The 14,428-nt window shown below is 50.6% G+C and overlaps 1 protein-coding gene and 1 non-coding gene across 2 annotated transcripts in view; both read left to right on the plus strand.

Annotated features, from left to right (window-relative positions):
* Positions 1-14,428, plus strand: part of LOC132567811 (nuclear pore complex protein Nup98-Nup96-like) — a 90,139-nt gene that overhangs the window by 34,059 nt on the left and 41,652 nt on the right. Inside the window, 5 exon segments of the mRNA XM_060233494.1 lie at positions 320-507; positions 1,585-1,695; positions 6,590-6,897; positions 11,273-11,386; positions 14,275-14,413. Coding sequence (XP_060089477.1) covers positions 320-507; positions 1,585-1,695; positions 6,590-6,897; positions 11,273-11,386; positions 14,275-14,413 — 860 coding nt within the window.
* Positions 14,039-14,110, plus strand: TRNAT-CGU (transfer RNA threonine (anticodon CGU)). The gene has a single exon. It is a non-coding gene; the product is annotated as a tRNA-Thr (tRNA).

The raw sequence follows: 14,428 nt of genomic DNA on the forward strand, positions 1-14,428 counted from the left end.
ACGGAAATAGCTCCCATGCTCTTATGGGAGCATCCAAAACGAACAGGTGCTCCTGAGACTCTGGTTTCTACCTAATAAGAGCTTATCACGAAGCAGGATAGGGATTGCAGTGTACCGTCCGAGAAATGCACCGGTTGGATGGCAGCTGCCAGTTAGAATTCTTTCTGTATTTGCCGCTGAGGCCCTACGCAAGCTAAGCCCAGCCTGCTTGATTGGAGTTCAGACGGAGTCTCACGCAGTCCTGATTTGGGGCGCAAACATCAGTGTCTGAGCCGAAACCTGACTGCAGGTGCTCACATGTCTGCATCTTTCTTTGCAGAGACTGAAGCCGACCAATCCCATGGCCCAGAAGGCGCTGACCACGCCCACTCACTACAAGCTGACCCTTCGCCCTGCGAAGAGGTTGCGGCCGAAAGCTTTGCAGACGACGGGGTCCTCCAAGTCTCACCTCTTTGATCCCCTGGACGACGACGAGCCAGCCCTGTTCAATGGGGCTTTCATACCCAAGTGAGTCTGGGGGGACAGGTGGAAGGGAAGAGGGAGAAGGGGCGAAGTTGAAAGTTTCTCTCCTGGGTGATTCTTGGTGGTCTTAATCCGGAGCAGCCCTTCTCTTGGCAGATGCAGCCAGATGTTCACATGAGTTGGCTTGGCTTGCATGGAGGCCATTTTCAGGTATTGCCCACTGCAGAGAGGTTGAGCAGTAAGACCTTGGAAGTCCCTCCCACTGCTTGAGATCGGAATTGCCGTTGCTGTCTGGATATTCCAGTGCTTAGATCCCCAGTGTGCTGACTGGAGAGCCAGTGTTGGTGTAGTGGTGAAGTGCACGGACTCTTATCTGGGAAAACCGGGTTTGATTCCCCATTCTTCGACTTGCAACTGCTGGAATGGCCTTGGTTCAGCCAGAGCTCTCTTATCTGGGAGAACTGGGTTGGATTCCCCACTCCTCCACTTGCACCTGCTGGAATGGCTTTGGGTCAGCCGGAGCTCTCTTATCTGGGAGAACCAGGTTTGATTCCCCACTCCTCCACTTGCACCTGCTGGAATGGCCTTGGGTCAGCCATAGCTCTCTTATCTGGGAGAACCAGGTTTGATGCCCCACTCCTCCGCTTGCAGCTGCTGGAATGGCCTTGGGTCTGCCATAACTCTGGCAGAGTTGCCCTTGATAGGGCAGCTGCTGTAAGAGCTCTCTCAGCACCACCCACCTCACAGGGTGTCTGTTGTGGGGGAGGAAGGGAAAGGAGATTGTGAGCCACTCTGAACTTCGGAGTGGAGGGTGGGATATAAATCCAATATCATCTTCTTCTTGTGCCATGCATGCTGTGTCAGAATCCCAGAAAATGCCCACAAGCTCAATAAAGTTGGGGTCGCTCTTCTAGCGGGTTATAGATGTGTTAGGTTATCATGGCAAAAGCGCATACTATGGAGTTTGTAGATTAGCAAGCAAATTTTATGTTACAATAAGTTAGTCTTCTAAGTGTCCCAGGGTTCTTTAAAAGCCATAAGAGCAGGGTGTAACCAGGCTGGCCGGACTGAGTTATTGCTACACCCTCTCAAGAGATGTCTGTGGGCTTTGGGGTCTTTCAGGAAGAGAATCAAGAAACTGGTTCTGAAGAACATCAGCAGTCTGTTTTCTCCGGTCAGCGGTGAAGCCGAAGACCTCGCCTCTCCCTCTGAGTATCCAGAAAATGGGGAACGGTATGTAGTGGTGAAGAGCAGCGAACTCGAATCTGGAGAACCGGGTTTGATTCCCCCACTCCTCCTCCTCCACGTGCAGCCAGCTGGGTGACCTTGGGTCAGTCACAGCTCTCCAAAGAGCTGTTCTGCTCAAGAGCAGTTCTTGGAGAGTTCTCTCTCAAACCCCACCTGTTATGGGGAGAGGAAAGGAAGGCGATTGCAAGTCACTTTGAGATGACTTTGGGTAGTGAAAATTGGGGTATAAAAACCAACTCCTCCTCTTTTTCTCCTGAAATAAATTGCTTGTAGAAGCAGCTGCAGTAGTTGAGTTTGGAGCATTTTGCAAACCTTCTAGTCCAGAAGTTAGTGTTGTGTGGGAGCCCGCGCGGCCAGGTGTTGTAGGGAAGGGACAGGAAAGCAGTCAAGTCACGCTTGCCTTCCTCGGCTGTAATTAACATAAGAGCCCTGTTGGATCAGGCCAATGGCCCCTACAGTCCAACACTCTGTGTCACATAAGAACATGAGAGAAGCCCTGTTGGATCAGGCCAAATGCTCATCCAGTCCAACACTCTGTGTCACATAAGAACATAAGAGAAGCCCTGTTGGATCAGGCCAATGGCCCATCCAGTCCAACTCTCTGTGTCACATAAGAGAAGCCCTGTTGGATCAGGCCAAAGGCCCCTCCAGTCCAACACTCTGTGTCACATAAGAACATAAGAGAAGCCCTGTTGGATCAGGCCAATGGCCCCTCCAGTCCAACACTCTGTGTCTCATAAGAACATAAGAGAAGCCCTGTTAAATCAGGCCAATGACGCATCCAGTCCAACACTCTGTGTCATTTAAGAACATAGAGAAGCCCAGTTGGATCAGGGCAATGGCCCATCCAGTCCAACACTCTGTCACATAAGAACATAAGAGAAGCCATGTTGGATCAGGCCAATGGCCCCTCCAGCCCAACACTCTGTGTCACTTAAGAACATAAGAGAAGCCCTGTTAGATCAGGCCAATGGCCCCTCCAGTCCAACACTCTGTGTCACATAAGAACATAAGAGAAGCCCTGTTGGATCAGGCCAATGGCCCACCCAGTCCAACACTCTGTGTCACATAAGAACATAAGAGAAGCCCTGTTGGATCAGGCCAATGGCCCATCCAGTCCAACACTCTGTGTCACTTAAGAAAATAAGAGAAGCCCTGTTGGATCAGGCCAATGGCCCCTCTAGTCCAACACTCTGTGCCACTTAAGAACATAAGAGAAGTCATGTTGGATCAGGCCAATCGTCCATCCAGTCCAACACTCTGTGTCACACAGTAGCCAAAAAAATTATACACACACACACACACACACACACACGCTGTGGCTAATAGCCACTGATGGACCTCTGCTCCATATTTTTATTCAATCCTCTCTTGAAGGTGGCTATGCTTGTAGCTGCCGCCACCTCCTGTGGCAGTGAATTCCAAATGTTAATCACCCTTTGGGTGAAGAAGGACTTCCTTTTATCCATTTTAACCCGACTGCTCAGCAATTTCATCGAATGCCCACGAGTTCTTGTATGGTGAGAAAGGGAGAAAAGGGCTTATTACTAACCTGTTACATTTCTTTGAGGGGGTGAACAAACATGTGAACAAAGGGGACCCAATAGAGGTTGTTTACCTTGACTTCCAGAAAGGTTTTGATAAAGTTCCTCATTGAAGGCTCCTTAGAAAGTTTGAGAGTCATGGAGTAAAAGGACAGGTCCTCTTGTGGATCAAAAACTGGCTGAGTAATAGGAAGCAGAGAGTGAGTATAAATGGGCAGTCTTCGCAGTGGAGGACGGTAAGCAGTGGGGTGCCGCAGGACTCGGTACTGGGTCCCATACTCTTTAACTTGTTCATAAATAATTTGGAGTTGGGAGTGAGCAGTGAAGTGGCCAAGTTTGCGGATGACACTAAATTGTTCAGGGTGGTGAGAACCAGAGAGGATTGTGAGGCACTCCAAAGGGATCTGTTGAGGCTGGGTGAGTGGGCATCAACGTGGCAGATGAGGTTCAATGTGGCCAAGTGCAAAGTAATGCACATTGGGGCCAAGAATCCCAGCTACAAATACAAGTGGATGGGGTGTGAACTGGCAGAGACTGACCAAGAGAGAGATCTTGGGGTCGTGGTAGATAACTCACTGAAAATGTCAAGACAGTGTGCAATTGCAATAAAGAAGGCCAACGCCATGCTGGGAATTATTAGGAAGGGAATTGATAACAAATCAGCCAATATCATAATGTCCCTGTATAAATCGATGGCGCGGTCTCATTTGGAGTACTGTGTGCAGTTCTGGTCGCCGCACCTCAAAAAGGATATTATAGCATTAGAGAAAGTCCAGAAAAGGGCAACTAGAATGATTAAAGGGCTGGAACACTTTCCCTATGAAGAAAGGTTGAAACGCTTGGGACTCTTTAGCTTGGAGAAACGTCACCTGTGGGGTGACATGATAGAGGTTTACAAGATAATGCATGGGATTCCCCCTCCCTCCCACCCAATTTTTAACACTTGGGAAACCGGTGGTGAAGGGCCGGTTCCCGGGGCTCTTTTAAGGCACCCCGCCGATCAGCTGATGGAGAGGCCAGCGTCTCCTGTGCTGGCCTTCCTGCACTCTCAGGACCTTCGACTTTCACCAGCTTGCTGCTTTTCTTCACTGCCACTGCCCTGATCGGCGGGAGAGGGGCAACTTGAAAAAGCCCCAGGAACCAGCACTTTCCTGCTGGTTCCCCGGGTGTTAAAATTGGAAGGGGGAGGTGTCACAGAGAGGGACGGTGGGCATCCTCCACCAGGCTGCCACGGGCCAGGCCTGGAGCCATATGATCCAAATCACACATGCTTCCGTAAACAGAACTGTAGCTCGGGAACTTCAGTTCCTACCGTCGTTTCTTGCAGTGGCTCTGTAACGTACTCAGTCGGGAGACACGAGTAGGGCAACATTCTTTATTAAGAGCACGTTGCAAGAGAGCTAACACGCGGGCCGGGTCCCGCTTATGTACAATACCCGGTACAGCCTACTGGACAGGTCAGGCCAATCCTGACCTGTTAAACTTCCCGCCACAGCTGGTGATTGGCGGGGGATTCCGCGCCCTGAGCTGGGGCGCCTGGGACAGCCCAGTCGCCTCTGCGAATGGGCGCGTATAGCTACCGATACACTACAGGCTCAGTGTTGTGTCAGTGATGCAAAGAGCATACAGCAATGCCAGAGCTGTATTGACCTGCCTATGGAACTTCCACAGCAGAATGAAAAGTAGAAACGACATCCAGACTTCCCAGTACGCAGTGCACCAAAGATCTATTTCAGGTAGTTGGGTTTGGCGTCTCCTGCAAGCACGAGCCTCGGGTGCTAACAAAAATGTATGCAGGAGCATACGAGCACCTAAACCTGCAGGAAAGAGGAACTTCAACTTGCCAGCACAATATCCCATGTTGTGAAGATAACTTTGCCTTCTTGAAGCAAACAGGGTTGGCGTTCCCCTGACCACCTCTGGCGGTCCAGTCCAAAGAACCCGACTGGCGGCCAACCTCACTAGGGGCAAAGAACAAAGAAAGGGGAAAGTGGAAAAAACTCAACCCAAATGCACACTGTGTACTGGAGGGTCAAGGTCTCTATACCCCAAGTCATAAAGTGTGTATCATTTATTATAAAACATACACAAAAATGAATTTTAAAAGATACTTTCTGAATGTTAGGATTTCACATCCGCATTTGATGGATTTCTAATTACTAGTATTCTTGAGTTTAGTAATCAAGGATCAGTTGTCGAATGTATAGCTGCATATGATCTTTTTTGTCATTTCTGTATCTCTTTGTTTATAATCTGATACATGCCCCGTTGTGCAGGGTGGTAAAGCTGCAGTACTACAGTCCTAGGCTCTGCTCACGATCCGAGTTCGATCCCGGCGGAAGCCAGGTTCAGGTAGCCGGCTCCAGGTTGACTCAGCCTTCCATCCTTCCGAGGTCGGTCAAATGAGTCCCCAGCTTGCTGGCGGGAAAGCGTAAAAGGCTGAGGAAGGCAATGGCAAACCACCCCGTAAAAAGTCTGCTGTGAAAACGTTGTGAACGCTGTGTCGAACTCATTTGTTACGAGGGCCGGATCTGACATAAATGAGACCTTGTTGGGCCGGGCCACGTGTATCATAAAATGTCATGCCAGGTAGCAGAGATAGAAACTTTATAAAGGACACAGACAAACACAGTTAAAGATTTTTTAAAAAGTAAAAGGAAACATGCTTAAAACATTGGTCTTAAAGGTGTCTACTTTGTATCTCTCTCATGAGATCTGGGGAACTGGGCAAAGGAAGCTCTGGCTCTTTCTTTCCTTCCCCTGGGACCAGGAGGGGGAGGAGCCTCAGCCAATAGGAGGAAGAGAGGCTTGGCTCAGTAGCTCTGCTGTGCGATTGAGGGAGCCTGGAAAAATAAGCTACCCTTCCTCTCTCAGAATAGGAGAAAAGAGAGGTTTTGCTCTGTAGCTCTGCTGTGCGATTGAGCAAGCCTGGGAAAGCAAGCTGTGATGCAGAAGGGAGGAAGAAGGAAGCAGATGACAGCCAGTTGCTTGGGGGCCTGATAGGAGCCCTCTGGAGGCCTGATTCGGCCCCTGGACTGCATGTTTGACGCCCCTGCTGTAAATGGCTGTGCGATTGAGCAAGCCTGGGAAAGCAAGCTGTGATGCAGAAGGGAGGAAGAAGGAAGCAGATGACAGCCAGTTGCTCGGGGGCCTGATAGGAGCCCTCTGGGGGGCCTGACTAAGCCCCTGGGCTGCATGTTTGACACCCCTGGCCTAGAGCTTTGTGCTTGACTCCAGGGGGCCTCGCCCCTTGTCTGCCTCTTGAGAGTTGGTGGGAATGGAGGCAGTTTGCCTCGGAGAAACCAGAGTGACCTTTCCCCACCCCCTCCTCTTAGATTCCACTTCCTCTCCAGCTCCATCCATGAGAACCACCGGCCGGCCGGAGAGCAGGACGAGGAAGACGATCGCCATGAGGTGACCAGCTTCTACACCGACCCCATCGCGAAGCCTGTCCCTCAGACCCCGGAGAGCCTCCTGCACAAGCACCAGAACCATGTGGACGACACCATCATGGCCCTGAACATGCGAGCGGCCCTGCGGAACAGGCTGGAAGGCAGCAGCGAAGACGCCTCCTTCCACGAGGACTCCCTGCAGGAGGACCGGGAGAAGGAGACCGAGAACACGCACCAGGTGCACCCCGCAGGTAGGGCTTCTGGCCGCGCTGCCTCGGAAATGCGTCATGGCCCCTAAAGCTGCTCTTTAGGGCAGGGGGATCAAACTCCTTTGTTATGAGGGCCGGATCTGACATAAGAAGAGGAAGATGGTATTGGATTTATATCCCACCCTCCACTCTGAATTTCAGAGTCACAGAGCGGCTCACAATCTCCTTTATCTCCCTCCCCCACAACAGACACCCTGTGAGGTGAGTGGGGCTGAGAGGGCTCTCACAGCAGCTGCCCTTTCAAAGACAGAGTCTCAGAACGGCCTAAATCTCCTTTCCCTTCCTCCCCCCACAATAGATACCCTGTGAGGAGGGTGGGGCTGAGAGGGCTCTTACAGCAGCTGCCCTTTCAAGGACAGACTCTCAGAGCGGCCTACAATCTCCTTTTCCTTCCTCCCCCACAAAAGACACCCTGTGAGGTGGGTGGGCTGAGAGGGCTCTCACAGCAGCTGCCCTTTCAAGGACAGAGTCTCAGAGTGGCTCACAATCTCCTTTTCCTTCCTCCCCGCAACAGACACACTGTGAGGTGGGTGGGGCTGAGAGGGCTCTCACAGCAGCTGCCCTTTCAAAGACAGTCTCAGAACGGCCTACAATCTCCTTTTCCTCCCTCCCTCGCAACAGACACACTGTGAGGTGGGTGGGGCTGAGAGGGCTCTCACAGCAGCTGCCCTCTCAAGGACAGAGCCTCAGAGTGGCTCAGAATCTCCCTTCCTCCCCCGCAACAGACACCCTGTGAGGTGGGTGGGGCTGAGAAGGCTCTCCCAGCAGCTGCCCTTTCAACGACAACCTCTGCCAGAGCTCTGGCTGACCCAAGGCCATTCCAGCAGCTGCAAGTGGAGGAGTGGGGAATCAAACCCGGTTCTCCCAGATAAGAGTCCGCACACTTAACCGCTACACCAAACTGGCTCTCCTGGCTTTGAGCAGCCAAGAGGGACCGAGGTGACATTCCATTCTGCCAGCAGTGAGAAGTTCCTGTTGATTATTTATTATTAATTAACATCATCATCAATAACACACCAGATTCCCATTCCGCCCTTCCCCTCAAAACAGGGATCAGGGCAGCGTATGTCAGTAAAAAAACATTCAAATATTAAGAGAACATAAGAGAAGCCCTGTTGGATCAGGCCAATGGCCCCTCCAGTCCAACACTCTGTGTCACACAGGGGCCAAAAAAACCAGGTGCCATCAGGAGGTCCACCAGTGGGGCCAGGACACTAGAATCCCTCCCACTGTGCCCCCCCACCCAAGCACCAGGAATACAGAGTATCATTGGCCCGGACAGAGAGTTCCATCAATACCCTGTGGCTAAGAGCCACTGATGGACCTACAATCTCCTTTTCCTTTCTCCCCCACAATAGACACCCTGTGAGGTGGGTGGGGCTAAGAGGGCTTTTACAGCAGCTGCCCTTTCAAGGACAGACTCTCAGAGTAGCCTACAATCTCCTTTCCCTTCCTCCCCTACAACAGACACCTTGTGAGGTGGGTGGGGCTGAGAGGGCTCTCACAGAAGCTGCCCTTTCAAGGACAGAGTCTCAGAGCAGCCTACAATTTCCTTTTCCTTCCTCTCCCCCAGCAGACATCCTGTGAGGTGGGTGGGGCTGAGAAGGCTCTCACAGAAGCTGCCCTTTCAAGGACATAGTCTCAGAGCAGCCTACAATTTCATTTCCCTTCCTCCCCCACAACAGACACCCTGTGAAGTGGGTGGGGCTGAGAGATCTCTCACAGCAGCTGCCCTTTCAAGGACAACTACGAGAGCAATGGCTGACCCAAGGCCATTCCAGCAGCTGCAAATGGAGGAGTGGGGAATCAAACCCGTTTCTCCCAGATAAGAGTCCGCACACTTAACCACTACAAACTGGTGAGACCTTGTCCGGCCGGGCCGGGTGTGTACCTATTTAAGATTAGGTAGCAGAGATGTAAACTTTTTGAAGGACACAGACTAACATGACTAAAGATTTTTTTTTGAAAAAAACTTAAATCATTAGCACTTGTTGGTCTTAAAGGTGCCTTCTTTGTATTTCTCCCTTGGGATCCTGGGAACTAAGAAGCTCTGGTCTTTCCTTCCCTCCCCAGGGGACCAGGAGGGGGAGGAGCCTCAGCCAATGGAGAAAATAGAGGTTTTGCTCTGTGTGATTGAGCAAGCCTGGCAAAACAAGTTGAGATGCAGAAGGAAGCAAGAGAGAGGGAGAAGGAAGCAGACAACAGCCAGTTGCTCGGGGGCCTGATAGGATCCCCCAGGGGGCCTGCTTTGGCCCCCAGGCCATATGTTTGACACCTCTGCTTTAGGGACTGAGAACCAGTTTGGTGTAGTGGTTAAGAGTGGCAGACTCTAATCTGGAGAGCCGGGTTTGATCCACATGCAGCCATCTGGGTGACCTTGGGCCAATCCCAGCACTCTCAGAACTCTTTCAGCCCCACCTACCTCACTGGATGTTGGTTGTGGGGAGAGGAAGGAAAGGCAATTGTAAGCCGCTTTGAGATCCTTTGGGTTGTGAAGGGTGGGATACGAAAACCAACTCTTCTTCTTTAGACTTGTGCAAGCACTGTTTTCTAATCCCTGATTAACCTTCCTAAATCCCCCCCTCCCCTTAAGGTTAAACTTAGCATTTGTGTGCGGCTTGAAGCCGCTAACTTGCTAGCGCGAGTCTCCTGATAATTGCCCTGCGGACCGACAAGGTGCGGTGGGGTTGTGTTTGTTTTTTCCATTGTTCTGAGTTCTCTGGTGTGTGGTGACCAATGCTTCCTCTAAGCTCTTGTGAGCAGAAATTCTTCTCTGTGAGCTACTAGCATGAAGGTTCTGAGCTCCTGCATAGATTGGTTTCCTTTGGGACCATTTGTCCTGAGCTAAGACAGAAACGTGCAAGTTGGAGGCTAAAAAACTGAGCGAGCTCACATTAACTCAGCTTAGAGGGGACACTGGGAACTGGGATGCTGTCTGCACCACGCTCAAGCCTGGCTCAGCAAAACTGCTTCAGAAGAGTCCGCTTGAAGCCGCTAACTTGCTAGCGCGAGTCTCCTGATAATTGCCCTGTGGACCGACAAGGTGCGGTGGGGTTGTGTTTGTTTTTTCCATTGTTCTGAGTTCTCTGGTGTGTGGTGACCAATGCTTCCTCTAAGCTCTTGTGAGCAGAAATTCTTCTCTGTGAGCTACTAGCATGAAGGTTCTGAGCTCCTGCATAGATTGGTTTCCTTTGGGACCATTTGTCCTGAGCTAAGACAGAAACGTGCGAGTTGGAGGCTAAAAAACTGAGCGAGCTCACATTAACTCAGCTTGGAGGGGACACTGGGAACTGGGATGCTGTCTGCACCACGCTCAAGCCTGGCTCAGCAAAACTGCTTCAGAAGAGTCCGCTTGAAGCCGCTAACTTGCTAGTGCGAGTCTCCTGATAATTGCCCTGTGGAACGACAAGGTGTTGTATGTGGCACGAAGCCAGTGGTCCACGTGGCATATTCCAGAAAGATAATTTCAGAGCGTTTGTCTGCTTTATGTGGCAGTAAAAGAACTGAAGAATATTCAGGTACCTGAAGTGAGCAGTGAGTCATGAAGGCTCCTCCCCTGCCATAAATTTTGTTAGTCTTTATGTGCTCCTGGACTTTTGGCTTTTCCATTTGCTAGTTTGAATGACTTCCGGTTAACTGCAGAGGAGGTCTGTAGGGCCTTGTGTGTGTGTGTATTCTTGCTGCCTGCCGTTGATCTGAATTGTGCCAGCGTCCCACCAAAGCTGTTTCTCCAGCTTCCTCTTGGCCTTGTCATGTACGCTGTGGCGCCCTGGCTCTCCCTTTGCCCATCAGGGCCTTGGAAGCAAGCGCTCTTGGGTTCCGACTGTCAAGCATGCGGGTTCAATGATGAGTCGAAGTTGCTACAAAGACTACGTTTATTGATAAACCGATACTTTGGTATAGCAGGTTCTTGAGAGTAATGAAGCTGATACATTGATACAATACTTTTAAGGCTTACTTCAAAAGGATTCCAAGGGATGGGGGTGCGGAGTAGCATTCACACACAAACTATCATAAATGTCTACGTTCCCATAGTGTTATCAGGGCTTCGTCCTTGCTTTCTCCAGATGTCCTGTGCTCCCTTAGTGGAATGTACGGGAAGGTGCTGATTACTTGGTTTCGGTTCTCACTACTTCTATTTACAAGCCATAAAGCAAAACGGGGGAAGGGAAAGAATAACAGGCTAACAAAGTTGGATCCTCCATGATGCTTCACAGATCAGGTTTAGGCAGGACCCTAAAACAATCAGTTATCAATGGAATTTCACCATGCTTGACACCTACTGTGGTGGGGCTTTTGCTCTGTGGTCAGGAGGAGAGAAGGGTTTTCTTCATCCAAGCTTCTCTTTTTCTTTTAGGGATTTGCTTAACCCGATGGGGCTACTACACAATTCCATCGATGGAGGAGTTGGCCAGAATGACCAGCGACAAGGGAGAGTGTGTGGTGACGAACTTCACCATAGGCCGTAAAGGTGAGGGGGGGGGGTTGCGTGCGCTTGTGCTGCCACCTGTCCGAAGGTGCGGGCAAATTCTCTTCTGCATGAGTGGGAAGCTGAGGGCCCTGTCTTTAGGTGCTGCGCCATTGATGCCCTCTGTGTGCTACTCGAGCGGGACTTGAGGGGCTTTTAAAAATTGTTGTTGTTGTTGCCATCTTCTGTGCATGGAGCAGGGGTTACTGGGCGTGTGTGTGTGTAAAGAAGAATTTGTGAATTTCCTGCATTGTGCAGGAGGTTGGACTAGATCACCCTGGAGGTCCCTTCCGATTCTGTGACTCTGGGAACAGCAACCTTATGCATTCCCTAAATCAGGCGTGACCAAACTGGCTCAGGAGCCACATGTGGCTCTTTCACACATATTGTGTGGCTCTTGAAGTCTCCACCACCCCATTTGCTGGCTTGGAGAAGGCATTTCTCCCTGTAAGCCACTTCTCCAAGCCAAGCCAGCCAGCAGCTTAGAGAGTGCATTTAAAGTTTCTTTCTTTCCTTCCTTCTTCCCTCCCTCCCTCCCTCCCAGTTCTCAAGCATCTGACGTTCACGTCTTACGCTCGCGGCTCTCAAATATCTGACATTTTTCTATGCGACTCTTATGTTAAGCAGGTTTGGCCCCCCCTGTTCTAAATAAATGCCACCTTGAGAAGTAACACGAAAGCTTCAGTTCTTTAGGAGATGCAGTAATTTGTCTGCTGACTGGATCCTGTTCGTATAGAACTCCCAGTCTTCGGTTATTTGCGCTAGTTGACTTTTCCTTCCAGGAGCAATTCATGCGGCTGCTTTGAACTTTTAAAAGCCGGGGGGCCCCCGACCTTTTGGAGCCTGAAAGCATCTTTGGAGTTCTGCCGCAGTGTGATGGGCACAGTTACAAAATGGCTACCGCAGGAGGCGGAGCCAGCTACAAAATGGCCGCCGCCACTCACCTTCAGTCATGCAGGAGTCTACTGTTAAGCTTTCATTCCGAATAAAACTTTGTCGGTCGTCAAGGTGCTGCTGGACTCCTGTTTTGTTCTGTTGCTTCAGACCGACATGGCTGCCCTCCCTGGATGGGACTTCAGTCGATCATTTATTTATTTATGGCTTTACATTTCTCTCCCGCCCTCTCCGCAAGCGGACTCAGGGCGGCTGCCAACATTCATTTTTACAGATTGAAACCAAGAAAAGATAATTACAATTTAAAAATTTTTTTTAAAAATCCATGGTGCTGTATCACTACAATATAAAATAAGCGGTGATCACCTAGTACTCTGTAATGATGTAAGGTGGCAGCTCTCTCCCGGTTAGATCTCAAGGGCCTGACAAAACAGTTCGGTCTTACAGGCCCTGCGGAAAATAGAGAGATCCCGCAGGGCCCTTATGGCCTCCGGGAGAGCATTCCACAATTCTGGTGCTGCCACCGAGAAGGCCCTAGCTTGCGTCAGCCGCAGCCTGGCCTCCTTTGGTCCAGGGATGGACAATAGATTTTTTGTCCCTGAATGCAGTGCTCTCTGGGGAACACGCGGAGAAAGGCGGTCCCGCAGATAGAGAGGCCCCTGACGTCATGCAGTGGAGGTTCTTGAGCTGTGGTGGCAGCTGCTGTAAAACAGCGCTTTTGGGAATCAGAGCAGTCAGTCAGATGTCCAGGGTCTTCTCAGGAGCTTCACTAGACAAAAGCCCTCCTTTGCCACGAAAGGTTCTGGGTGTCGTGGCGCCTGTGGGTGCCATATTGGATATCTCTGATTTAAAACGTTTTACAGTCTGCCCGCCCCCTCCCCCCAGTCCAACATCACCTGGCACCTACGGTCAACCCAGCACTTCTTTTCGAACCCACATTTTTTTTGGAGAGGTACATTTAGTCTCAGAAGGTTTTGTCATTTCCAGAGTCTGTGCCTTGGGTTCTAGTGGAGTGCAGAGCCTCATGCTCCCCACTGGATGCATTTTCTAGTTGTTGACTCTCATGGTGCAAGGTGTATGGAATTGTTTTTATTGTATATTCTGTTTGGGGTTTTTTAATATTCTGTGTAGTTTTTAACTTGTTAGCCGCCCTGAGCCTATTAGGAGAGGGTGGGATATAAATTTGATAAAATAAATAAATCTCTCCAAGGATGAACATCCACATTTCTGTTACCGTTGGGGGGCAGGGTTGGGAGTACACAGGGAGTATCCTTTGACCAATGAACTTCCACCATATTGGCATCCTTTAGCAGCCAGGTTTGACAGGGGAGAGATGGTAGCTCAAGGGGAGGGATGGTGGCTCAGTGGTAGAGCATCTGCTTGGTAAGCAGAAGGTCCCAGGTTCAATCCCCGGCATCTCCAACTAAAAAGGGTCCAGGCAAGTAGGCATGAAAAACCTCAGCTGGAGACCCTGGAGAGCCATGAATGGGGCTGTAGCTCAGTGGTAGAGCATCTGCTTGGTAAGCAGAAGGTCCCAGGTTCAATCCCCAGCATCTCCAACTAAAAAGGGTCCGGGCAAGTAGGCGTGAAAAACCTCAGCTTGAGACCCTGGAGAGCCATGAATGGGGCTGTGGCTCAGTGGTAGAGCATCTGCTTGGGAAGCAGAAGGTCCCAGGTTCAATCCCCGGCATCTCCAACTAAAAAGGGTCCAGGCAAGTAGGCATGAAGAACCTCAGCTGGAGACCCTGGAGAGCCATGAATGGGGCTGTGGCTCAGTGGCAGAGCATCTGCTTCGTAAGCAAAAGGTCCCAGGTTCAACTCCCGGCAACTCCAACAAAAAAAGTTCCAGGCATGTAGGCATGAAAAGTCTCAGCAAGAGAGCCTGGAGAGCCGCTGCCAGTCCAAGGAGACAAGACTGACTTTGATGGACTAAGGGTGGTCTGATTCAGTAGAAGGCAGCTTCATATGTTCATGACAGTCTCGGTTGTCTCCACCAGGCTACGGCTCCATCTACTTCGAAGGAGAAGTCAGTCTAACTAATCTGGACCTCGACGAGATCGTGCACATCTGCAGGAAAGAGGTGATCGTCTACCCTAACGATGACCTAAAGCCGCCCATCGGGGAAGGCCTCAACAGGTGAATCCAGCGTTT

The sequence above is a fragment of the Heteronotia binoei genome, chromosome 2, assembly GCF_032191835.1.
Source record: "Heteronotia binoei isolate CCM8104 ecotype False Entrance Well chromosome 2, APGP_CSIRO_Hbin_v1, whole genome shotgun sequence".
Lineage (NCBI taxonomy): Eukaryota > Metazoa > Chordata > Lepidosauria > Squamata > Gekkonidae > Heteronotia > Heteronotia binoei.